The following is a 25855-nucleotide window of genomic DNA, read 5'->3' as shown; positions in this document are numbered from 1 at the left end:
TACTCCTTGCAGACAGCTGGTCATTTGCCTTCTTTTAGAGGGTCGTTGAGGCCACTTGGAGGTTTATCTGTGTGTCTATGAAGGTCACCTGAGTGGTGCAAATGGATGTGGAGCTTTCTTGGACCTGCTGAAAGGACTCTGTTGTAGACCGGAGATAGGTGTTAGATCCCTCCCCTTCTATTGAGAGGGCTTTTCAATTTTGACCTAGATGGCCTCTTTGACCCCTCTTTCAAACCAGCGGTCCTCTCTGTCCAAAATGTGGACTTTGCTGTCTTCGAAAGTGCGGCCTTTGTCTATTAAATGCAGATGGACTGCTCAATCTTGTCCTGATGGGTTTGTTCTCCTATGTTGTGCCTTGGATGACTGAGAATCTCCATAGAGTAAAAGAGTAAAACTGATCAAAGAAATGGTTTAAGATCCTACATTAGACTTTGGACTTCCAAATACAAACTATTATCAATTTATAGTTAAGATCAATTTTCTTTCTTTCTCTTCCACACGGTGCTCAAGTCTACAAACTAATGAAGCTCAAGATACTATTTGTCCAAATTCGCCCCAAAGGACAGGTCAGAAACTATAGCTGGTATCAACCATGCTTTTCAAGCTGACTTCAACACACCTCTCATGAATCTTGTCTTATTAATTTAATCATTACTAAAAAAGACCTTAATTAATAAGCTTTTTCACAATTGATTGTTATGAGCTCTTGAACAGGAAGATCTTAGAAGACACACACACACCCCTTCAGTGATTTGCTATCCAATGACTATCCTATGCCAAAGGGAACCTGGTACGAATTTACAAATAAGAAAGGGTGAAGACGTTTGCACTGGCGCTCAGCCCTGATCTGGAAAAAAAAATTATCTTATAGATTTATCGACAAAATCAAACGACAAACGTCATAAGCAGCTTAAGATTAAGGCAGGCAAGTTCAAGCTAAGGCAGAAAACCACGCTAGTGTCATCATTCGATGCAGTGAAGAGAATGGCTCATTGCTGTAACCGGGTCTCATCTGGCAAAGAAGTCTGTCAGCAACCCAACCAGACTTAAGTTTAGGTGGCAACCAAACATATCATCAAAACCTCTAGATTCTGAAGACAATTCTTTTCAGGACTGGAAAATGTCTCAGGGTCAGCAAGATACACAGAGAAGCCCTGTGCTTTCCAAAGGCTGTCTGAATGTCCATTACTGTATTCAGCTCTCGGATTGAGCCTGGATCTGGAAGGCAGCCACATCATTACACCACAAACGAGAATGTCAAGAGACTTTCCTGTCTGCAGCTCTGCCGCCTCAGGATTAATCTGATCTCCATGATACAAACACTGGAAGCCGGCTCTCTGCAGAACATCTGCCAGCAGTGGTTATATTTCATGGAGCGAGACAGCTATGGCAGTGTGTTAAAAAAAATAATATTAATTACAGCGTCACAGTGTTGAAGGTAGCATTAGGCTTTTGAATCCTCCTTCCTCTTGAGAACAGGAAACCCAATTAAAACATCTCCAGTAAATAGGTGACAGGCCTCTATGGAACACTCCCAACCGATGGGATCTCAGCTTATCTGTGGTCTGTGGGTTCCAGTGTTGACCGGCTCATACCATTCTTCAAAATATTCCACCTGAACCCACCCTAAAATCAATTCTGCAATCCGTGATGATACAAATTACGTTTTGGAGATCTTTTTAGGTCCTGGAATAAAGCTATCCTAGGTATCTTCAACACTCTCTTCTCAAAAGGTAAAACCTACAATGTTTTCTCATTCTCCTAGCATTCGCTGTACAAGGTAGTCCTCATCATACACCCATTCGTCTAGTGACCGTTTGAAGCTGCAACAGTGTTGAAAAAAGTGACTTAGGACAGTTTTTCGCACTTACAACCACTGGCAGCACTGCCATGGCCACATGATCAAAATTCGGATGCTTGGTTCATATTGGTACATATTTGTGACGGTCGCAGTGTCCTGGGGTCCCGTGATCACTTTTTGTGACCTTCTGACAAGCAAAGTCATTGGGGAAGACAGAGTCACTTAATAACCATGCTACTAACGACTGCAGGGATTCACTTAACAGCAATGGCAATGAAGGTTGTAAAATGGGGCAAAGCATCTCGTTTAGCAACAGGAATTTTGGCCTCAGTTGTGATTGTAATTTGAAGACTCCCTGTATTTACCCAAAACAAAGGGGAGCTTAAATTTTAGACAATCCCATCCCGAACACAAAGAGATACAGAACTACAACATCACCATCACCATAATGTTGGAAGGGACGTTGGAAGTCATCTAGTCCAACCCCCTGCTCAGGCAGGGAACCCTATACTATGTCAGGCAAATGGCTGTCCAGTCTCTTCTTAAAGACTTCCAGTGTTGGAGCATTCACAGCTTCTGGAGGCGGGTTGTTCCACTGATTCGATTCAGGGGGTCTTCAAACATGGCCCTTTTATGACTTGTGGACTTCAACTCCCAGAATACCTCAGCCAGGCATGCTGGCTGAGGAATTCTGGGAGTTGAAGTCCACAAGTCATAAAAGGGCCAAGTTTGAAGACCCCTGGATTAATTGTTCTAACTGTCAGGAAGTTTCTCCTTAGTTCTAGGTTGCTTCTCTCTTTGGTTAGTTTCCATCCGTTGCTTCTTCTCCTGCCTTCGGGCGCTTTGGAAAATAGCTTGACTCCCTCTTCTTTGGGGCAGCCCCTGAGATATTGGAAGACTGCTATCATGTTCTCCCTCGCCCTTCTCTTCATTAAACTAGGTACATACCCAATTCCAGCAACTGTTCCTTGTATGTTTTAGCCTCCAGTCCCCTGATCTTTGTTACTCTTCTCTGCACTCTGTACATATTTAAATAAACAGACACAAATACCACCTTCTTTGCACTGTTGACTGAGGGGTGCAGATTTCTCCCTCTCTACATAAACTCACACTGAGACACTTATGTGAATATATGTCTGTCTGTGCATCTTACAAAAGTCACATTCCAGGAAAGGACAAAATGATTGTGGCAAAATGACATAAAGGCATTACCGATTAAATAATTGCAAGCCAAAATTTAAAAACTCTGCCTCAGGAAGGTCCCAGGCTCCATCCTCAATCAGTGCCTCCAGACGTTGTGGGTGATCCAGCACTGGAGGTTTTTTAAGATGAGATTGGACAACCCTTTGTCTAAAATGGTATGGGGTCTCCTGCCTTGAGCAGGGGGTTGGACTAGAAGACCTCCAAGGTCCCTTCCAACTAGGTTATTCGGTTATTCTCTGTCTCCAAATAGGCCTGGAAAAAGCAAACTATATTTTTATGGCCAGCTGTCTAGGTCAGGGGTAGGCAACCTGGGCTCTTTTATGACTCGTGGACTTCAGCTCCCAGAATTCCTGAGCCAGCCATGCTGAGGGGACAGAGAGAGGTTTCCAAGCTGAGCCATGGCTGGCTCAGGAATTCTGGGAGTTGAAGTCCACAAGTCATGAGGGGGCCATAGTTCCCCCATGCTGGCTCAGGAATTCTGGGAGTTGAAGTCCACAAGTCATGAGGGGGCCATAGTTCCCCCATGCTGGCTCAGGAATTCTGGGAGTTGAAGTCCACAAGTCATAAAAGAGCCAAACTTGCCTACCCCTGGCCTAGGTGCTGCAAACAAGATGATCAATTGACGTGCTTAATTTCTCTCCTTTAACCTCAGGAAATGAAAGAGAGTATGGCCACATTACACGACATTTCCACCAACCAAAGTCTCCCCCAAATGCTAAGCCTGGCCAACCAAAAGGATTGCCACCTTTGTTCTTTTTTCCCCCCAGCCAAGTACCATTTGGTTCCTTAACCAGCATTCATTTGAATTCTGCTGGCTGAGCATAATGGTTTTAGCATTAACACATTTGGAACGCACCAGACTGGGGAAGGCTGATCTACAGGTTTCTTTCCTCCGTGTTAAATTAATGAGGTAATTCCTGCCAACAAATTACTCAGGAAAAAAATTATCGTAATGATTATTATTTTTTTCATTATTGTTCTTCCATTCAATCGTGTCCAATTCATGGAGGCTAGGCGGACAAGTTCTTGGCAAGGTTTTTCAGAAGCCCGTTTGCCATTGCTTCCTTCCCAGGGCTGGGAGAAAGTGACCGGTCCAAGGAACACTCAGTTGGCTTTGTGCCTAAGGCAGGATTAGAACTCACACTCTCGGGTTCTAGCCTGATATCTTAACCACTATACCAAACTGGCTCTCCCCCGTAATGATTTATACTATGCTAAAATACCCAGGCATCTCCTAAGCCAGGTTTTCTCCTACCTGTGGTCCTTCGTCACAGGGAAATTGCAAAGTCTTGAAAAAAAAATGTTATGATTTAAATCTTGAGTGAAGTCTTAGGGGTCCGTGGCCATGGGGTTAAAGAGGAGATTAAACAACTACAACAAGAAAAGTTGTAAGTGGGGGAAAACGTACCTATAACAACTGTCTTGCTTAGCAGTAGAAATTTTGGGCTCGGTCGTAAGCTGAGGACTATCTGCATCCCATAGAGGTAGTCCTTGATTTAACACATTTAAATACCTTTAAAGGTAGATAAAGGGGGTCCGTGGTGAAGAAAAAGTTGAGGACTAGTCTCCTAAGCCAAACAACAAATCAAAAGGAGCACTCTCTCTCCCTACAGTCCAAATCAAAGGATTCCCCAAGGATACAACAGTTCATTTAGCGACCGTTTGAAGTTTTCAACGGCACTGAAAAAACCCTGACTTGTGACCGGTCCTTGCACTTATGTCTGTTGTGGCATCCCCATAGTCACGTGATCCAAATTCTGACACTTGGTAACTGACATGTATTTTACAAGGTTTGCAGGATCCCAGGATCACCTAAGGACCATTTGCGATTTTCCCAGGTGACTTCGGACAAGCAAAGTAAAAGGGGGAAGCTGGATTCGCTCAACAACCAGATGATTCGTTTAACAACCGCAGGGATTTGCTCAACCGCCACAGCAATAAAGGCTGTAAAATCAGGCCAGGCTCGCCTTGCTTAGCAACTAAAATTCCAAGATGGTGGACCTGTGTTAAAGCAAAGAGCTACTGGGCAAAAATACACACTTGGCTGGAAAAGATGTTGGGAAAACACGTAGATTTTAAACCTGAACTTTTTTTATTAGGTATAATACCGGAAAAGCTTGACAAACAAAGTATATACTTGATTCTACATGCGACAACAGCGGCAAGAATCATATTCACACAGCACTGGAAAAATGAAGAAATACCACCAGAGGAAGAAATAATTAAAAAAAAAATACTAGAATGTGCGGAAATGGACAGAGGTTGAAAGAAAAAGAAGAAACGGAATACTTTCAAACTTGGGACTTATTTTATCAATGGCTGGAGAAAAGAATAAAGGATTAGGAATTAAATTTGTATTCGTGAATGATAAACTCAAGACACCACGTTTGTTGAATAAGCACTACTGAATTGTATGGAAAAAATTAACAAAAATTTTATTAAAAAATAAAATAAAACACTAACCCCAATTCTGTTAAATCAGGGGTCTTCAAACTTGGCCATTTTATGACTTGTGGACTTCAACTCCCAGAATTCCTCAGCCAGCCTGAGTTATAGGTAAGTATTGCCCCACTTACAACAACTCTTCTGGTCGTAGTTGTTAAGTGAATCACATCAGTTGTTAAATGAATCAGGTTGCCCCATTGTCTTTGCTTGTCAGAAGGTTGCAAAAATAATAATAATAATAATAATAATCACATAATCCGGGGACATTGCAACCCTCCTAAATATATACCAGTTTACCAAGCATCCGAATGTTGATCACGTGACCAGGGGGATGCTGCAACTGCCATAAAGGTGAAAAACAGCCATAAGCCCCTTTTTCAGTTGTAACTTTGGTCACTAAACAAATGGCTGTAGGCCAAGAATTTCCCATATTTCACTTGAAATTTAATTTCACTTGAAATTAAAAGCCTTTGAAGCAGGGGTGGGGAATGACATACGACCGACAATCTTTGCTGGCCTGTTGAGTTTCTAGTTGTTTTGAAACTGTGGGTGAGACCGTAAAAAGTCGTTGGCGCTGTTTGAATTTGTTCTACCAGCAGCAAGATCTGACTGCTGGCCCAGTGATGGATTCTATTGCAAATCAGGGCTGTTTCCAGAGGAGGCAGAGGAGGAGAGGACCTGGAGCTTATGGAGCGAAGGAACTGGATGAGGCTGTCGGCAGGCCCAGAGGAAGAGAGAGAGGCTTTTGGAGGAGTCGGTGGCGGCGGCAGCAGCGTGCTCCAGGGGCGAAAAGAAGCAAGGCCTCTTTAAGGAAAGGGTGGAAGAGTCAGGATCAGAAAAAGGAAAGAAGGCGAGGTTGTCAGAATACAAGCTAACTTGAGGGCTAATCCACATGGAGCCCCATTTCCATCTGTCCTGTTTGCCATCGTTTACTCCCTAGAGACTAAAATGGACAATGTGAAATTTGAGCGGGCCCCGAACAAGGAGTATATATCGGAGGTGGTGACCCTTTGAGAGCTATATGCAACGAAATTTCATTTTGATGTATGCCGATTGGCGTACATTCAAAGTGACAATAAAGTTATCATCATCATGAGGGCCCTGTCATGACTTGCGGACTTCAACTCCCAGAATTCCTGAGCCAGCCATGGCATGGCTGGCTCAGGAATTCTGGGAGTTGAAGTCCGCAAATCATGAAAGGGCCCTCATTCCCCACCCCTGCTTTAAAGCGGGATAGTAGCACAACAGGCCTGCACAAAACCCCAGCTAATTCCTTTGCGAGGCATGACAGGCGCCAAACTAATCTAAAGATGGAACTTTCTTGCTCCTTGACTGAGCCTGTTGGCAGCAAATGGGTGGAGGACCACGTCAATATAACTTTGCTCAGGGCAAGGCAAGCCAGGCCTGCCACTCAGCCAAATGAGCAACAAGGGGAAAATTAGCAGTGAAAACAAGCTGTATTGTACACCCAGGTCTCGCAAAGCGTGCTGCTCTCCTATGCTCTCCATTCCAGAAACACGCAGAGCCGGCCCAGAACAGCCCAACAGATCCTGCCAACCGTCATCGGCAAACCAAAGTGCCAACCTGGAACAGCAACGGCTGGCAAACCTGCAAGGCGGAGGAAGAACGGAGGGTGTGAGCTTCCTTTGCTCTGCTCCAGGTCCAGTCCCATAAAAAGGCAGCCATGAACCCCATGGAGGAAAAGAGGGTGATAATTAAGGGGCCCCAGTTGCATCTTCAGAGTAACAGTTGGGACTGCAACTTCCAGTCACTGGCTAAGAAGAGCTTTTAATTCCCTTTGGCTTGGGATTAAAAAGGACAGGCTAGTTCCAGTCAGGAGAAACCTGGATTAGGAGAGGCCCTCCCACCAACCCACTACTCTATCTTGCTGGTGTTTGCTTTAGAGGGAGAGGGACAACAAAGAAGGGCTTCTTGTCAGGGCCAGCCAGAATCCAGTATCAAAATGGAGGTTAGGTTCTTGCAATGCAGAAACCGGCAGCTTTTGAATCAGAAGTCAAAAACTAACAGAGAAAAGTGATAGAAGTTGAACAGCAAAGGTTGAAGTTCCCAAGAGTTACAGAAGGCTAATAACGCAGAGGTAGGCAACCTTGGCTCTTTTATGACTCGTGGACTTCAACTCCCAGAATTCCTGAGCCAGCCGTGCTGAGGGAAAAGGGAGAGGTTTCCAAGCTGAGCCATGTTGGCTCAGGAATTCTGGGAGTTGAAGTCCACGAGTCATAAAAGGGCCAGGTTTGAAGACGCCTGCTCTACAGTCTATGCCAGGGTAAGGCAACCTTGGCTCTTTTATGACTTGTGGACTTCAACTCCCAGAATTCCTGAGCCAGCCGTGCCGAGGGGAAAGGGAGAGGTTTCCAAGCTGAGCTATGTTGGCTCAGGAATTCTGGGAGTTGAAGTCCACAAGTCACAAAAGGGCCAAGTTTGAAGATTCCTGCTCTACAGTCTATGCCAGGGCAAGGCAACCTTGGCTCTTTTATGACTTGTGGACTTCAACTCCCAGAATTCCTGAGCCAGCCGTGCTGAGGGGAAAGGGAGAGGTTTCCAGCTGAGCCATGCTGGCTCAGGAATTCTGGGAGTTGAAGCCCACGAGTCATAAAAGAGCCAAAGTTGCCTACCCCTGATAGAGGTTTCCCACTGCAGGCAATCTGTAGAATGGAAAAGAAGACAAACCGCACCCCCCCTTCCCCCCAAAAAATCTTATTTTAGCAAACAGAATGCAGACAAATATTTTTTTCCCCACAAAAATTTACTGTATGTACACAGGTAGTCAGTCCACAACTGAGCCCAACATTTCTGTTGCTAAGCGACACAGTTGTTAAGTGAGTTTTGCACCATTTTATGACCTTTCTTAAGGGACGCAGTGGCTCAGTGGGTTAGGACGCTGAGCTTGTCAATCAGAAGGTCGGCAGTTTGGCGGGTCGAATCCCGAGTGCCGCGTAACAGAGTGAGCGCCTGTTACTCGTCCCAGCTTCTGCCAACCTAGCAGTTCGAAAGCACGTAAAAATGCAAGTAGAAAAATAGGGACCACTACGGTGGGAAGGTAACAGCGTTTCGTGCGCCTTTGGCGTCCAGTCATGCCGGCCACATGACCACGGAGACGTCCTCGGACAAGCGCTGGCTCTTCGGCTTTGAAACGGAGATGAGCACCGGCCCCTAGAGTCGGAAACGACTAGCATGCATGTGCGGGGGGAACCTTTACCTTTACCTTTATGACCTTTCTTACCACACTTGTTAAGTGAATCACTGCAGTTGTTAAGATAGGATGATTATTTAAGTAAAACGGGCTTCCCCACGGATTTTGCTGATCAGAAGGTTGCAAAAGGGGGAATCACATGTCCCGGGACACTGCAACCGTCATAAATAAGAGCTAGTTGCCAAGCGTCCGAATTTGGAAGGTGTGACCACGGGGATACTGCAACAGTCGTGAGTATGAAAACGGTCATAAGTTACTTTTTTCAGGAGGTTGTTAACATCCAACATTCACTAAATGAATGGCTGTAAGCTGAGGACTACCTGTAATTTTAATGCATACTTTTTCTGCCATCCTCCTTCCCCAGAATTTGGGTTGGAACATTTGACCTCTGCAGTCCTTCACATTATCCTTATTCCTCTGATATCTGGCTTATAAACTGCCCTAAGCTATTATTTGTTTTACCAATTGTTTGCGGGGGGGGGCACACAATAGGCCAAGCTAGGAAGTAAGGATGGCCAACCACCCATGGGGGAGTTCACACAATTTGCTAAAGCCCAAACCAAACAAACAATATTATCATTTAGCATGTTGTCTGAGCCACGGCTGCATGGCAGATAGTAGAACTGAAGGCTGAATGAGTTTGGTTGCAACACTTCCTTCCTTGAAGCTCTCTACTCTACGGTCTAAATCAGGGGTCTTCAAACTTGGCCCTTTTGTGACTTGTGGACTTCAACTCCCAGAATTCCTCAGCCAGCATGTCTGGCTGAGGAATTCTGGGAGTTGAAGTCCCCAAGTCATAAAAGGGCTAAGTTTGAAGACCCCTGGTTTAAGAGGACACACATCTTAAAGCTGACAAGGATGAGGAAAAAAACATATTAAGATATGTGGACTTCAATTCCCAGAATTCCCTAGCTAGCAAAGCTGGGAGTGGAAGTCCACAAGTCATAAAAGGGCCAAGTTTGAACACCCGTGGTCTAAATCCTGTAGATGTTTTACACAGGAACTGTCAATTTTTGCCATTGATCTGTTAGAGTTCATAAGAATATAAGTTATTTTTCTCTCGGATGGATTTCTGGCCTATCTCATTCTCATAGTGGGTAGCCGATTGGCACAAGGAAAAGCACTAATCTCCTAGGACAGAAGTGGGGAACCATGGCCCCTTTATAACTTGTGGACTTCAACTCCCAGAATTCCTGAGTCAGCCATGCTGGTTCAGGAATTCTGGGAATTGAAGTCCACAAATCATAACAAGGATCATCATTTCCCATCTCTGTCCTAGAAAATGGCCTTTAGAGGAATTACACCACCATCAAGACTAACAAACCTGGGAAAACTCATAGAGAGACATCCCAAAGGTGCTTTTCCAAAAGGCATCTGGAGTTTGTTTGGGTTTTTTTCCATGAAAACATTTCACTTCTCATCCAAGAAGCTTCTTCGGTTCTGTCCAAATGGTGGGGAATGGAAGGATTTATATTTTTTGTAGATTCCCACCACTCCAAACCCTTCCTTTCCCCACCATTCGGTCAGAACTAAAGAAGTTTCTTGGATGAGAAGTGAAATATATTCAAGGAAAAAAAAGACAAAGAAAGTCCAGTTGCTTTTGAGACTACCAGGACCTGGTTGATCGAGCATCTCCTCAGACACTCATCTAATTCTCATGTGGTGCCTCCTCATCAAAGCTAACTAGAAGGTCTCTCTGCCATTTTCGGAAACTCCAGGTTATTTTAATGCCATCACTAAGAGCAAAAGCAGAGGAAGAAAAGAATAAAAACTCCAGGAAAAAAAGGGCAATTTTGAAGGTGAACCCTGAGCAGGAGATAGGCTGACACGCTGCGTCATTTTGGGTGACCTGCCAAGACTTCGGACCCTCTGGAAATTACAGGAACCTGCTCTCACACGACTTCTGAAGCCTCCAAAAACATGCTGGAGCCTACAAGGCCACGCAAGAGTATTTGTCTGAAGTTTCCAGGCTTCGTGCAATCTGGAACTGCCTCAGACAGACATTATAAAAAAACATTTACAATTATGTACGTCTGCTGCAGTCCTCCACTTACAACTACAACTACGACAGAGGCCCACAATTTCTGTGGCTAAGCCAGACAGTTATTCAGTGAATTTTGCCCCATTTTACGACCTTTCCTGCCACAGGGCTTAAGTGAATCACTGCAGTTAAATTAGTAACACGGGTCGTTCAGCGAATCTGACTTCCCCATTGACTTGGCTTGTCAGAAGGTGGCAAAAGGGGATCACGTGACCTGCAACCGTCATAAATATGAGTCCGTTGCCAAGCACCTGAATTTTTGATTACATGACCATAGAGACGCTGCAACGTCGTGGTAAAAAAATGATGCTAAATCTTTTTTTTTCCAGTTCCGGTGTATCTTTGATCACGAAACAAGCAGTTGTAAGTCGAGGATTATTATTCATAAAAAACTGAACGTGGGTTCCAGGTTGGGTGGCCTTTATGTAGAGGGTCCCCAGCCAGAAGGAAGGGATCACCAATATGTCCTAGCCCTGCCCCCTCCCCAAGAAGATATCTAAGGTCAGTTCTGGTCCCATACAGATTAGCTTTTATTCTCCCTTGATGCCTTGGAATGAGACAACTAGCCAGTTCTATGCCAGGGGACTTCAAACTCGGCAACTTTAAGACTTGTGGACTTCAACTCCCAGAATTCCTCAGCCGGCTGGCTGAGGAATTCTGGGAGTTGAAGTCCACAAGTCTTAAAGTTGCCGAGTTTGAAGACCCCTGTTCTATGCCATCTGGAACGGTCTTCTGCCTTGAACTGACTGGAAGACTCAATTTACGGCCACAAATGAGCCCAACATTTCTGTTGCTAAGCAAGACAGTTGTCAAGGGAATTTTGCCCCATCTTACAACCTTTCTTTCCACAATTGTTAAGTGAATCACTGCAGTTGTTAAAGTTAGTAGCACGGCTGTGAACTGAACCTGGCTTCCCCACTGACTTTGTTGGTCAGAAGGCCGCGAAACGGGATCACGTGACCGTCATAATTATGAGCCAGCGGCCAAGTGTCATGAATTTTGACCCCCATGACACTAGGGATATTGCCACGGTCGAAAGTATGAAAAATGGTCATAAGTCGCTTTTTTCACTGTCATTTCAAACGGTCGTTGAGTGAACTGTTGTACGTTGAGGCCTACTTGTACTTCAGTAAGCTGGACGCCGATCAAGCCCTGTGTAAGGAGTCAGGTAGAGCAGGGGTCCCCAACCCCCCAGTTCATGGACCGGTACCGGGCCGCGGCATACCAGTAACCAGTCCTCACAAACAAAGCCCCATCCGTGGGATGCAGGCAGCACACAAAAACACACACTCTCCGATCTGTGGAAAAACCTTTCTCCACAGAACCGGTCCCTGGTGCCCCAAAGGTTGGAGACCTCTGAGGTAGAGAGAGAGGCCTTTGAGTCTGCCCCAGGCGCCAAAACTTCCAAGGCTGGCCCTACCCCACCAGCTGAACTCTGAACTAGCGAGGACAAAAGGGCTATTTTAGGAAACCATTTGTTCAGAAGATATTTCGTTCCACCAGAAGTATTTTCCAGCCAAGCAGTTACAACAGCGAAAGAAGGAGGAGAGAACGAGAAGAGAAATTTGAGTCTTCATCAGGATCCTGTCCAGACCCCGGATTGATCAAAGACTCATCCTTCCACCATCTTTCTGGAAGATTTCAAAGTTGGCATTCAAACTCTCCTGTATTCAACGGGATCCCAGGACAGAAGCCAAAAACAATAGGCATTCCTCATTTGGATTATTTGTTTGGAAAAAGACCACATCATTGTTCGGAAGATCTGTCACTAGACAACTGTACAAAACTGCAGGCTTGGAGAGCTGGCATTGGATGACTTTGACAAAGGAAGCCCTCTAGTCTCCACGGGGCAGAAAAACAAACCAAGATCCCTCTTTGGCAGCAGCTTAGTCCAGAAATGCAACTGTGTCTGGCTACTACAATTCCTTCTGCTTGAGGGTTTCACCATCTTAAATGAGCATCTTTTCTCCATTAACCCATGTAATTGGCCAAACTCCTTGATCTGAAGCAGATCTTCAAAGCCCCAAACGTGAATTGTGGACTTCGTAAACTTCAGGTTAGGATTAGTAAGATTCTAAAGCATTGAGAATCCTGGAGAGTTATAATGAGTTATAATTTGGTGAAGGAGGTTGGGTTGGGAAACAGCAAATCTCAAATCCTGCAATGCAATAAAGGCAGTCCTTGACGGTTGTTAAGTGAATCACTGCAGCTGTTCAAGTCAGTAATACGATTGTTAAGTGAATCTGGCTTTTCCCCATTGACTTTGATTGTCAGAAGCAAAAACCTCAAAAGGTTTGAGATTTGCTGTTTCCCAACCCAACCTCCTTCATCAAATTCTATTAAGACTTGCACTCATTAGATTTCTCCAGGATTCTCAATGCTTTAGAATCTTACTAATCCTAACCTGAAGTTTACACAGTCCACGAAAGGTCTTCTGGGACATTACAACCGTCATAAATACCTGCCAGTTGCCAAGCATTCAAATTTCAATTACATGCCCATACGAATGCTGCAATAGTCGTAAGTGTGAAAAATGGTCATAAGTCGCTTTTTCCATCCCATTGTAATTTCAAATGGTTACTAAACGAATGGTTGTAATTACAACCGCAACTGGACCAAAATTCCCATCGTTAAGGTGGTTATTAAGTGGGTCCTGCCCAATTGTGCAACCTTTTTTGCCAGGTATTAAACAAATCACTGCAGTTCTTAAATGACTCATATGGACATTAAGCGAATCTGGCTTTCTCCTTTGACGTTGCTCTGTTGGAAGCCGGCTGGGAAGGTCCCAAATGGAGATCATGTGATCCCAGAACTCTGCAACTGTCATAAATATATGTCAGTTGCCGAGCATCTGAATTTTGATCATGTCACGATCAGGATGCTACAATGATCGTGTGATGGCCAGTTCTAAGTCATTTTGTTCAATGCCACTGAACAGTCCATAAACAAATGGTTGTAAGCTGAGAACTATCTCTAACAGATGTCGGGAGACACCTCTCTTAAATTCAGTTGCTAACTTATCAGCGGCCCATTTGGGAAACGTGGAAAAGCATCCAGCCTTCCACAATTTTACATATTTCATAAATGATGAAGCTACAGCCAACATGGAGGTTCAGAGAGGAAATTTTTCCACACTCTGCCCCAATTAAAGCTGGGACCTTGGAACTGCCAATTAACGGCCTAGCCTCAATAGACTGCAGGAAGACCGCCATCTTAATTGGGATAATGAGCAGTCCAGCCAGCAACAGGGATTCTCGTGATGTAAATAAAGCTGGGTGCCTCGGGTTAAGCCTGGGTTAGGATTGTATTTCTGGGGCTGCACGTCTTATTTGAACCCAGCCTGCTTGAGTAGCTGAAAGTACAACCTACTGAGTAACATGCCTGCAAGGTGAAGAAGTGGTTACACCCCACCTTAAAGAAATTGGTGGCATCCCATTGATTAATAAATCCAGGATGAAACTTGAGTTGGCCTTTTCTCCTCAAATTTTGGAGGAGGAAAATTGGATCTCTCCCATTGGGAAGAAGGGCAAAAATGGGGTTCCTCCACCTCTGACGAAGAGGAGCTGGAGAAGCATCCGTTGGCGACCAGAGGCTGGCCTTTGAAGATTTACCCCCACCCCACCCCCACCCCCCAACATTGGGAAATTGACCCAAGTTGACTACTTTGGCTGATGAAACATCTGCAAGAAAACAAGCAAGCTCGGAGAGCACCCCGGACCCACACCCACCCCCCCTCAGAATGGGCAAAAGACAACGGCCCACCCCCACCCCCAAAATTGGTAAACTGACCCAAGTTGACTAACTACTATGGGTGATGAAACATCTGCAAGAAAACAAGCAAGCTCGGAGAGCACCCCATAAAGCACCCTCGGAATGGGCAAAAGACAACGGCCCATCTTGCCAAGGCGAACCTGGGGGTTTCCACCCGCAGGCTTGCCCCCCAAAGCATCATCCGTCTGCAAGCTCCGACCCGTGTCGATCGCTTTCCGACCTTCAGTAAGCCAGGCACTCTCCCAGGCAGCCGAGTTAACCCGGCCAGCCCACGATCGGGTCAGTGGCGGGTCAGGCACGGGGCTGGCTTTTTGTTCCCCTTCCTTCCCGGCCGTGCCAAAAGCAAAAGGGCGCAACGCCGGCCGGGAGAGCAGGCGCCGGCCAGCCGGCCGCAGCAGCAGCAGCTGGGCGCCTGGCCGGGGAGGATGGGAGTTGCGATCCAAAAGGAGAGAGGCTGATTGTGTGTGTTGGGGGGGGAGGGAAATGAAGGGAGTCGGGTGGAAAGGACGCGGGGGTGGAGTCCCGGCCGGCGGGACTCCAAGCCCCATCGTCCCCTTCCCCCCGGGCGGCCTTGCAGCTCACCCGAAATCGTCGTCCATGGACTTGAAGTAGAACTTGTAGTTGGGCCGGTTGAGCAGCGCCTTGAAGTCGCCCAGCGTGACCCGCTCGGCCGGCAGCGGCAGCTTCACCAGGTACGGCGTCTCCTGCTCGTCCAGGTGGTAGATGATCTTGGTCTCCGCCGCCGCCATGGCCGCCGCCGGACCCGGCCAGACCCGGACGCTCGCTCCCGCCCAGCCAGCCAGGCCCGCCGCGCCGCCCGGCCTCGTCCCTTGTTCTCGGACCGGCTGCCAGCGCCGCCCGCCCGCCCCAGCGCGCAAGCTCCGGCCGCTCCTCCGCCGCCGCCGCCGCCGCCGCCGGCTCCTCCCCTGCGCGAGGCGGCCGCGCCCGGGACCCCCCGCCGCTCCGGGGAGGCTGCGGAGCCCTGGCGGGAGGCGGGCACGCCTGAGGGGAAGGGGGGAGGGGCAGTGGGGGTCTCTCTTGGGCAGCCCCCCAAGCCCTGCGCTTTCCCGGAGGCTGGGGAGGGGAGGGGGCGGCTGAGCCCCCTTTCACAGCCGGCCTGCGGGTCGCCGGTCCCGGTTTGACTCACACAACACACACAAACACACACACCGTGAGCCGAAACGCGTTTCCTTTGGTCGTTGAGTTTGGTGGAAGAATCGCCAATCCGGCGCACGTCTCTTTCTTTCTCTCCCCGTCCCTCCCTGTTTCTTTCTCTCTCTCTCTCTCTCTCTCTCTCTCTCTCTCTCTCTCTCTCTCTCTCCCTTTCTCTCTCTCTCCCTTTCTTTCTTTCTCCCTTTCTCTTTTCCTCCCTCTCCCTTCTCTCTTTCTCTACTTCTCTCCCTTTCTCTTTCTCTCCCTCCCTCTCCCTCTTTCTCCCTTTCTTTCTTTCTCTCTCCCTTTCTCTTTCTCCCTCTCTTTCTCCCTTTTTCTTTCTCTTTTCCTCCCTCTCCCTTCTCTCTTTCTCTACTTCTCTCCCTTTCTCTCTCCCTTTCTCTTTCTCTCCCTCCCTCTCCCTCTTTCTCCCTTTCTTTCTCTCTCCCTTTCTCTTCCTCCCTCTTTCTCTCTCCCTCTTTCTCCCTTTTTCTTTCTCTTTTCCTCCCTCTCCCTTCTCGCTTTCTCTACTTCTCTCCCTTTCTCTCTCCCTTTCTCTTTCTCTCCCTCCCTCTCCCTCTTTCTCCCTTTCTTTCTTTCTCTCTCCCTTTCTCTTCCTCCCTCTCTTTCTCTCTCCCTCTTTCTCCCTTTTTCTTTCTCTTTTCCTCCCTCTCCCTTCTCGCTTTCTCTACTTCTCTCCCTTTCTCTCTCCCTTTCTCTTTCTCTCCCTCCCTCTCCCTCTTTCTCCCTTTCTTTCTTCTTTTTCTTTCTTTCTTTCTTTCTTTCTTTCTTTCTTTCTTTCTTTCTTTCTTTCTTTCTGTCTCATCTTTCTCCCTTTCTCTTTTCCTCCCTCTCCCTTCTCTCTTTCTCTACTTCTCTCCCTTTCTCTCTCGCTTTCTCTTCCTCCCTCTCTTTCACTCGCCCTCTCTTTCTCCCTTTTTCTTTCTCTTATCCTCCCTCTCCCTTCTCGCTTTCTCTACTTCTCTCCCTTTCTCTTTCCCTCTCTTTCTCCCTCTTTCTTTCTCCCTCCCTTTCTCTTTTTTTTCTCTTTCACTCCCTCTCCCCCCTCTCTCTCTCCCTCCCTCTCTCTCCCTTTCTCTCTCTCTCACACACACGCAACCTCTTGCTTTCTTTTTCACTCACATTTTTCACAAACATACATGCGCACAATATTTCTTCCTCTTCCTCACATTTGCTTTCTCACACAAATCTTCCTTGTTCTTTCTCACAGTACACAAATTTTCTGTCTCTCTCCCTCACACACACAATATCTTGCTCTTTTTCTCTCACACACACATTTTCCCTATTTCTCTCAGGCCTTTTGCCATCCCTCACTGTCATCTAAGATCCTAACGGCTGGAGTCTTTCCTGTTTGGGTTCTGCTCCGGCCCACTAAGGTAATCCCTTCAGTTGTCCTTTTTCGCACCTTTGCATTTCCAGCTTCCTCCAAGTCTCATCATCCCCATCCGGGTGTTGATCTTCACACCCAGGCCTGGAGGTCCCTCAGATGTGGAGTAATGCCTCCCGTCCGTTTTGCGCTTGGCACATAACTCTTGCAGTAATAACCTGCTTCTTAACGTTGCAGCAGAAGCCATGTTCTGGATTTTATACTACTTATTTACGTTTTTACTTTATATAGCTTTTATTTCTTTCATGACTAAGCCACCCAGAGTTACCCTTAGGTAAGATGGGCAGCCTATAAATTTTATACATAAGTATATGACCTCATTGGTTGAGATAGTTGGCTCCATTCAGCTGTTCCTTGTAAAGCATAAATAAGGTGGTTGGAAAACCACAGCTATGCCACGAACCGTGGCTTTGTGGAAAGGGTGAACTAACCCTCGGTGGCTTCTATTGCATCCCTTCATGCTGACATTTCAGGCTTTATATCAGGGGTCTACAAACTTGGCCCTTTTATGACTTGTGGACTTCAACTCCCAGAATTCCTCAGCCAGGCATGCTTGGGCTGAGGAATTCTGGGAGTTGAAGTCCACAAGCAGGGGTCTTCAAACATGGCCATTTTATGACTTGTGGACTTCACCTCCCAGAATTCCTCAGCCAGGAATTATTGTCCTCTATATCATTGTGCCTTCTTTTCTAGTTAACTTGAAGGAACTTTAAAATGATTTTTTTAGGTCCCCTTTCTATACTGAATTATCCTCATGGGCTACCCTTGCTTGACAGGCCCAGCAGTTTTCTAATGGTCTCTCTGTAGCTGCTTAATTCCTTTGCATTCTCTTTGAGGATGGGTCCGGACAAAGCAGGCTGATCTCCAAATGGCTTAGCTAATCCCCCACTGAAAACAGTTTGTTTGCATAAGAATCATAATTCTGCTTTTCAAGTCATGGCCCAAGGCATGTCTGTAGGAAACGCAAAGTTGCAGGATCCAATCTGGATCTGTCACCGGGATCAGCGGTTTCGACTTCCGAGCTTTCATACTCTGGCTAAAACTCCTTTTTAGGGAACTTTCTCTAGCAGTGTGTGTGCTGTTCTGCGTGTGGTATTTATAATGGCTGCTGTATGTGGCTTTTTAGATGTTGATTGGGGTGTGTTGATGGCCGGGCGTTTAAGTCATTGGCTTTCATTTGTGCTGCCCAGCCCTCGCATTCTAAGTACTTGATAGGTTGGTGGCAAATCAACACTCCTGGGCTTCGACTGCTTCCCTGGCTGTTTTTGTGCCTGCTCGTCCGACAATCTTAGTAGCTGCAAAATTGATTGTGTGCCCTTGTTCAGGCACTATAAATACGACACACAGAACAACAGACACTGCTAGAGAAAAGTTCCCTAAAGACGGTCTCCAGCACAAGTCCAAAAGCTCCGAAGACAAAATCTCACGTTCCGGTGACCGACCCAGATTGGACCCTGCAACCGTTATCCTGGGATACGTAGATTCGCCTTCATTCATGAAACACAAAGTATTGTTAGAGCACTTCAAGGCATGTTTTCAACCAGACGGATGTAAGATTTGCCAAAGGCACAATTTTGAGAAGTATTTATCTTGGCAAAGATGGGAGGAAAGAGATGACCAGCAACAATGATGATAGATACAATGTAGGGAGAACTGAAGGCTGAACTTGGGGAGCGATCATCATAAAATTTATGGGGCCGCTAAGAGCTAACATCTACTTGATGGCACATAATCAGTCAATCAATTTCATTCATGTGCTCCAGGGATGGGCAACCTTGGCTCTTTTATGACTTGTGGACTTCAACTCCCAGAATTCCTGAAATTCTGGGAGTTGAAGTCCACGAGTCATAAAAGAGCCAAGATTGCCTACCCCGGTATAGAACATAGAACAACAGAGTTGGAAGGGACCATGGAAGTCATCTAGTCCAACCCCCTTTTTGAGCAGGAGAGTCTATACCATTTCAAATAAATGGCTGTGTGACTTGAGACATTCTCAACTTTTCAAATTTGCATTCTATTTATTAACAACTGTATAGAAAATAATATTTTGCTTCAATTGAAACATTTCATAATGAGTTCATCAACCACCCTGTTTTAAGGGTTTGGGGACAGAAAATAAGACGGGCAGTGCCCTAATTTATTTTCAATTAAGCAAAGGTTTAAATTCCACTCTCCTCCATCCTAGCCCAGTACTCCAATAACTGCTACTCTATCATGTTTTTCTGTTGTTTTAGCACACAATACTTACTCAATCTTTATGGCATGCTTTGTATATTGTTTTGTAGTTCAGTCCACATGACCAGTTTGCATTGCAACTCTGCCAATTTTTTCCCTCTGTAAGATTTCAAAGTTTCTAGGATGCCGATTTATAAACAGCATAACCACAGCAAGTTATTCAACACGGAGCAAAAAAAAACAAAAAAAAACACAAATGAATTGCCCAGAAGCAACACACAACAAAACCTCAGCTGAAATAGAACAGGCTAAAGAAAAACAAAATTAAATATACTGAAGTCAACAACAATGAAGAGAAGTCTTACAGTAAACAGTTCAGCCACATTCCTTACATTGTCTATTTTAGCCTAAGTTTGCAAGCTGGAGAAATTCCTGTGAAGTTAATGGGTGGGGATAAGTGTGTGTGTTTGTGTATGCGTACGTTTGTGTATGCATGTGCATGTTCAAGCTGGGCTCCAAAATTCCAGACATCTAATAGAAGACAGCAAAAAAATGAAGTACTGATCCCTTGCCATCCAGATTTGGGGAGCCCCAATCTTGCAGCAAGAGATAATACAGGTATTTTTCCAGTTTGCAACAGTTCATTAGCGACCGTTCAAAGTTACAACGCCACTGGAAAAGTGACTTATGACCATTTTTCACACCACCATTGCAGCCTCCCCAAAATCATGAGATCAAAATTCAGATGCTTGGCAAGTGACTCATATTCCTGGGTGTGCAGCTAACGAGTAGGCTGGCTTGGTCGCTCAACAGTGAGAAACTGGTGAAGCGGGCGCAGCAGCGCCTGCATTTTCTGCATCGCATGAAAAAAGCTCATCTTCCTTCCCCTGTGCTGACCACTTTCTACAGGGGGGCGATCGAGAGCATCCTGTCATATGGCATCACAATCTGGTTTGGAAGCATCCCTGCTTCGGACAAGAAGGCGGTGCAGAGAGTGGTGAGGACGGCCGAAAAGATCATGGGCAGTTCCCTCCCTCCCATCCAGGACGTAGCACAGAAGCGCTGCTTGAACAGGATCCATAAGGTTATCTGGGACGCTACTCATCCTCTTCACGACCTGTTTTCCTTGTTACCTTCTGGGAGGAGGCTTCATGCTATCCGTAGCAGAACAACCAGATTCACAGCCATAGTTTCATTCCATACAGCATTAACCTTGTCAACTCTCAGGCTTCCTCCTTCCATTATATATTCAAGATGGACAGTATTTAATACTTTATTGTTATGTATATGTAGGGGTAAGGGACGCGGTGGCTCAGTGGGTTAGGACGCTGAACTTGTCGATCGGAAGGTCGGCAGTTTGGCGGGTCGAATCCCGAGTGCCGTGTAACAGAGTGAGCGCCTGTTACTCGTCCCAGCTTCTGCCAACCTAGCAGTTCAAAAGCACATAAAAATGCAAGTAGAAAAATAGGGACCACTCCGGTGGGAAGGTAACAGCGTTCCGTGCGCCTTTGGTGTCTAGTCATGCCGGCCACATGACCACGGAGACGTCCTCGGACAAGCGCTGGCTCTTCGGCTTTGAAACGGAGATGAGCACCGGCCCCTAGAGTCGGAAACGACTAGCATGCATGTGTGGGGGAACCTTTACCTTTACCTTTATATGTAGGGGTGTGGGTCTATACATATGTTGTTTATAGTATGTTTTAGGTGTGTGTCATGTATGTGTGTCACTTTGAGAGTGGGCAACTACATTTCATTTTTGATGTTGTGTGCCGTTGTGCCCGCAGTAAAAAAAAAATGACAATAAAGGTTATCTTATTTATGACAGCTGCTGTGTCTCAGAGTCGCATGATTCCCATTTTGCAACCGTCTGCCAAGCAAAGTCAAGGGAGGAGCCAGATTCATTTTATAGCCATGTTACTAATTTGGAACAACTGCAGTGATTCACTTAACAAGTGTGGCAAGAAAGGGGGCAAGAAAATGGGGCAAAACACATCTAACAAACATCTCGCTTAGCAACAAAAATGTTGGGCTCCATTATGGTCGTAAGTCAAGGACTACCTGTACCAAAATTACCACTGCCTAATTTACTCGTTAATTTCACCAAGGCTGCTCAGGGTTTTCTGGACATTTGTATTTAATTTGAACCATGTTTTAAATCCAGCAAAATAAGGAGAAGGACTGTTAAGGAATTTGTTGTGCAGGTTCTCCTTGTGCTACCAAAGAGTTGCACAGACAAGGAAGGGTACTGAGAGCAGTAAAAGTCACACAAGAATACACTGAGTTATAAAAAACAAAAAGTATTTTACTTTGAGGTGGTGTAAAGACAAAAATGCACAGTCAAAAAATAAACAGTCCAGGGCATAAACAATAGCAACAGTCCAAACTACAAAGTCTTCTTACCGGTCCAGAGGTCAATACACAGTTCAGGTTACAACAGTAGTAAGGTTTGGTCTTCTACCATGCCATATAGTATATGGTATTTTACCAGTAGAAGTATTAACAATTATATTCAGAACATGGTTTGCACATTTTGCTGCCTCCCCCCACAGTCTATCTGTTAAGCCTGAATCTTTTAACATGGTTCTAATCATGGCTTGTAACGTTTGCCCACGTCTCTCAACAAATGCATTATGTTCAGGTCTATAAGGGGCTCAATGCCAGCAGATTCTAACATATCAACAAAACGCTTATTTGTAAATTCAGTGCCATTATCAGTAATTATGCACTGAACCTTTCTCTTTGTTTTCCTCTCCACAAACTTCAGCCAGTTTGCAAATTGTTGGAAAGTATCTGCCTTTGACTTAAGCAGATAACAAAAACCATAACGAGAGTAGTGGTCAAGGATACTTAAAATATAACAAGATCCTCCTAAACTTGGTTTCATGGGTCCAATTAAATCAGCAAACACAACTTCCAAAGGAACAGTTGTTTTGAAGCCGTTTATCCTGTTTGCCGGACTTGCCTTACTCTTTTCCTGATTACAGGCATTGCAATTCAAATACTTACTACATGGCTTCAGTTTAATTCCCTCTACTAACTCAACTGTTTTACGTAGTGAGTTAAAGTTTACATGCCCTAACCGCCTATGCAATAAATGTATACATTCATCATGTGGCTTCTTATTCTCACATATCGAGTTAGCTTTAACTATACTAACCTGGTTACTTGTGAGAACGAATAAGCCATTTTTCAAATTAGCAGTTACACAGGTTCCATTCCTCTCAATAGTGCATTGCTCCCCTCTGAATGTTACCACAAACCCAACTTTAACCAATTCCCTTACAGATAACAGGTTGAATCTTAGTTTAGGTATATATAACATAGGTAACTGTTCATCAATGCATGGACAATAGGAATTACCTTCACCAGAGGCCTTCATCCTCCAACCGTTGGCTAGTGAAACATATTGGTTGCTGTTTTTCATATTAATAAACCTATCCTTCACTTTAGTAATGCTTTGTGAAGCCCCACTATCAACAACCCACAATTCATTATTTTTGGATGTTGATTCACCAGAAATAGCCAAACCAATGCCCTTTTTAGCCTTCCCACTGCTATTTACATTCTGTTTTCTACCCTTTCTACAGAATCTGGCTGTATGCCCTCTAGCCCCACAAGAATAACATTTCTTGACGTTGTAAGCAGTGGTGAATGGCTGCTCCTCTTGTGGCTGTGTCTCTCTCAGCTGGTCTCTGTCACGCCTTCTTCTGGACTCTTCCAGCAGTCTCCCAGTAATGTTAGTTAATGTCAGTTCCTCTCTGGTCAGGACTTCCAAAGAAGAAACATACTCATCATAACTCTCATCCAAAGATGACAGAATAATGTAGACCTGATGCAACTCTGAAAAAATCAGCTCCTTTTCATGAAGCTCTTGAAAAGTTGCCTTCATGTAATTTAAATGGGTCAGCATATCTCCATTCTTCTGCAGACGAGCTCTAAACAGCTTACGTGTAAGGTGTATATGTGCACCCACACTGTCTCGAACATAAAGCCTTCGCAAAACATCCCAACACCTAGCAGCAGACTCCTCACCACGAATATGGACAAGCTGCTGGTCATTCAGTGTTAGTCCAATAATGCAAAGAGCTTTCTCATTGCTACGTTTAAAGTTGTCTAACTTCTTTGCATCCTCTTCATCATCTGGATCCCAAGCAGTAGTATCTGGTGGGTTATTTACAACAGTCCATAGTCCTTCCTTGTGCAAAAGCAAGCAGCATTTCGTGGACCAGGAAACATAGTTTGTCCCATCCAACCGGGTTATCCAGGAGATGCCTGACAACAGTTCCTGTGCCATTTTACACCAAAACAACTAACACAAACTCAGCTAGGAATACTGTGTGTACTAACTCTCAGTACAGGCCTGGGCCCATAACCAGTGTTAAGGAATTTGTTGTGCAGGTTCTCCTTGTGCTACCAAAGAGTTGCACAGACAAGGAAGGGTACTGAGAGCAGTAAAAGTCACACAAGAATACACTGAGTTATAAAAAACAAAAAGTATTTTACTTTGAGGTGGTGTAAAGACAAAAATGCACAGTCAAAAAATAAACAGTCCAGGGCATAAACAATAGCAACAGTCCAAACTACAAAGTCTTCTTACCGGTCCAGAGGTCAATACACAGTTCAGGTTACAACAGTAGTAAACCAACAGCAGAGCAAAAACAGTAACAGTAGAGACCAGTGAATTCAGAGAGAGAGAGAAGCTACGTTCCTAGCTTCCTCTTATGGCTATGAGAACACTTACACACCCATTGGCCAATTAACTTCTTAAAGACATAACAACATTATGGTTAATATATTTTCAACCCAACATTGTTAGGCTAGCACCATATGCCTAACAAGGACCAATAGGATTATGAATTATTTCCGGGGTTGAGGAAAGCGAAATAATCGAGTATATTTCAAATGAAATATATTCCCTGCTAGAAAGGCAGATGACCAAGGAAACAAATGATTCTAATTTAGCCTCTTTGTGGGAACAATCTTTGGACAGATGTCTATGGAGATTCTCAGTCATCCAGGTCATGGTTGTCGGAAAGATGCAACTGGACTTTCTTGGTTTTTCCTTGAAGACGTTTCACTTCTCGTCCAAGAAGCTTCTTCAGTTCTGACTGAATGGTGAAGAATGCAAGGATTTATATTCCATACGGTCATCTGGTCATTAGTACTCTTCCCTCAGGGTTGTTGAGGTCACTTGGAGGTTTGTCTGTACCCTCAGGGTCACCTGAATAGTGCAATGGGTTGTTGCATAGAGAAGCTTCCAAGTGGCCTCAATGATTCTCAGAGGGAGTCCCAATGACCAGATGACTGCAAGGAATAAACCCTTCCATCCTCCACCATTCAGTCAGAACCGAAGAATCTTCTTGGATGAGAAGCAAAACGTCTTTAAGGAAAAACCAAGAAAGACCAGTTGCCTTTCGAAAAAGCATCTTTTGAGACAGTCTTTGGACAAGGAAGCAATCACGCAGAGTTCCCATGTAAAGCCACAAAATGCCCAAATGTTAGGCTGATGTCCTTTTTTTTTAATTGAACATCTTACAAAAACAAAATCACAGGATAAACTCCCAAGATAACTATAGAGAAGAAGAATGTCCAATGCACCACTTTGGGTAGATAAGCGAGCCCCCTTGCTGTCAACTCCCGTTTAAACAGAAATCCTAGAAGATAAAAAGTTAAAAGGACAGTGGGTTTGTTGCGCATTTTAAAAGCAAAAATAATCAGGCGATTTCTGAGAAACGGAATGTCGTAGATACGACGGGTGGCGCGTCTGTATTTGTGCAGAGCAAAGCTCCAAATATAGAAAGAAAAATTATGTGTTGCACAAGGAAACTACAGTCACACATCAGGGATTCCTTAAACAAGACTTTCTTAATGTCCCAGGATATACAATCAGAGCCTGGAAAATTACAGGCCCTTCTGAATAAAGGATAACTTTGGTTATAAGGACATGGATTCAGCTAAAAACAATCCCCAGGCTAGGATCCCTTCAGTAAAATTGGAATTTTTTAACAAGACTCAGAATAACAGAGTTGGAAGGGACTGTGGAAGTTTTCTAGTCCAACCTTCTGCTCAGGCAAAAAAAAACACCTTTCAGGCAAAAAGAGATTGTCCAATCTCTTCTTAAAAACCTCCAGTGTTGGAGCACCCACAACTTCTGGAAGCAAGAGCCAAACACACTCTAGGATTCTGAGACAAGCCACCAAAACATGTATGATAGCAAAAATGCAAATCAGTGCAGTTACCCTGTAACAGCATGGCTTGAAGGCAAGGGACAGCCACAAGGAGGACCTTTGCATAAATCCATTTGTTTTTTTACCAATTAAAACCCCATTCGTGGATTGGAAAGCCCCACTTGTACCTTAGCCATCTCCTGTTTGGATCCTGGCGATGTGCTTTACATGGGGCTGCCCTTGAACATCACCCAAAAATTGCAGTTGATTCACAATTCAGCTGCAGAGTTACGAGCACACCATGATGTGTTCATGTAACACCAGGATTTTGCAAACTGCACTAGCTCCATAGAGGCTTCTAGGTATAATTTTTACCTATATAAGTACTCCTCAATTTACGACTGGTCACTTAGTGCAGAGTTCCCCAACAATTTGGGCACCAGGGACCAGTAACACGGAGAGGGGGGTTTCTGCGGACCGG

The 25855-nt window shown here is 45.1% G+C and overlaps 1 protein-coding gene across 2 annotated transcripts in view; it reads right to left on the bottom strand.

Annotated features, from left to right (window-relative positions):
• The window catches only part of DVL3 (dishevelled segment polarity protein 3), an 88781-nt gene extending 73227 nt beyond the window's left edge, over nucleotides 1-15554 (bottom strand). The window contains exon 1 of one of the 2 annotated variants that reach the window (XM_083363933.1): nucleotides 15055-15554. In XM_083363933.1, coding sequence (XP_083220059.1) covers nucleotides 15055-15221 — 167 coding nt within the window. In that variant the 5' untranslated portion in view covers nucleotides 15222-15554. The remainder of the gene's footprint in view (nucleotides 1-15054) is intronic. The other variant, XM_083363932.1, reaches the window with a different exon arrangement.
• Between the last annotated feature and the right edge of the window lie 10301 nt (nucleotides 15555-25855).

This window comes from Vipera ursinii (genome assembly GCF_947247035.1).
Source record: "Vipera ursinii genome assembly, chromosome: 5".
In the NCBI taxonomy this organism is placed as follows: Eukaryota; Metazoa; Chordata; class Lepidosauria; order Squamata; family Viperidae; genus Vipera; species Vipera ursinii.
This window is presented reverse-complemented; position numbering and strand designations above follow the sequence as displayed.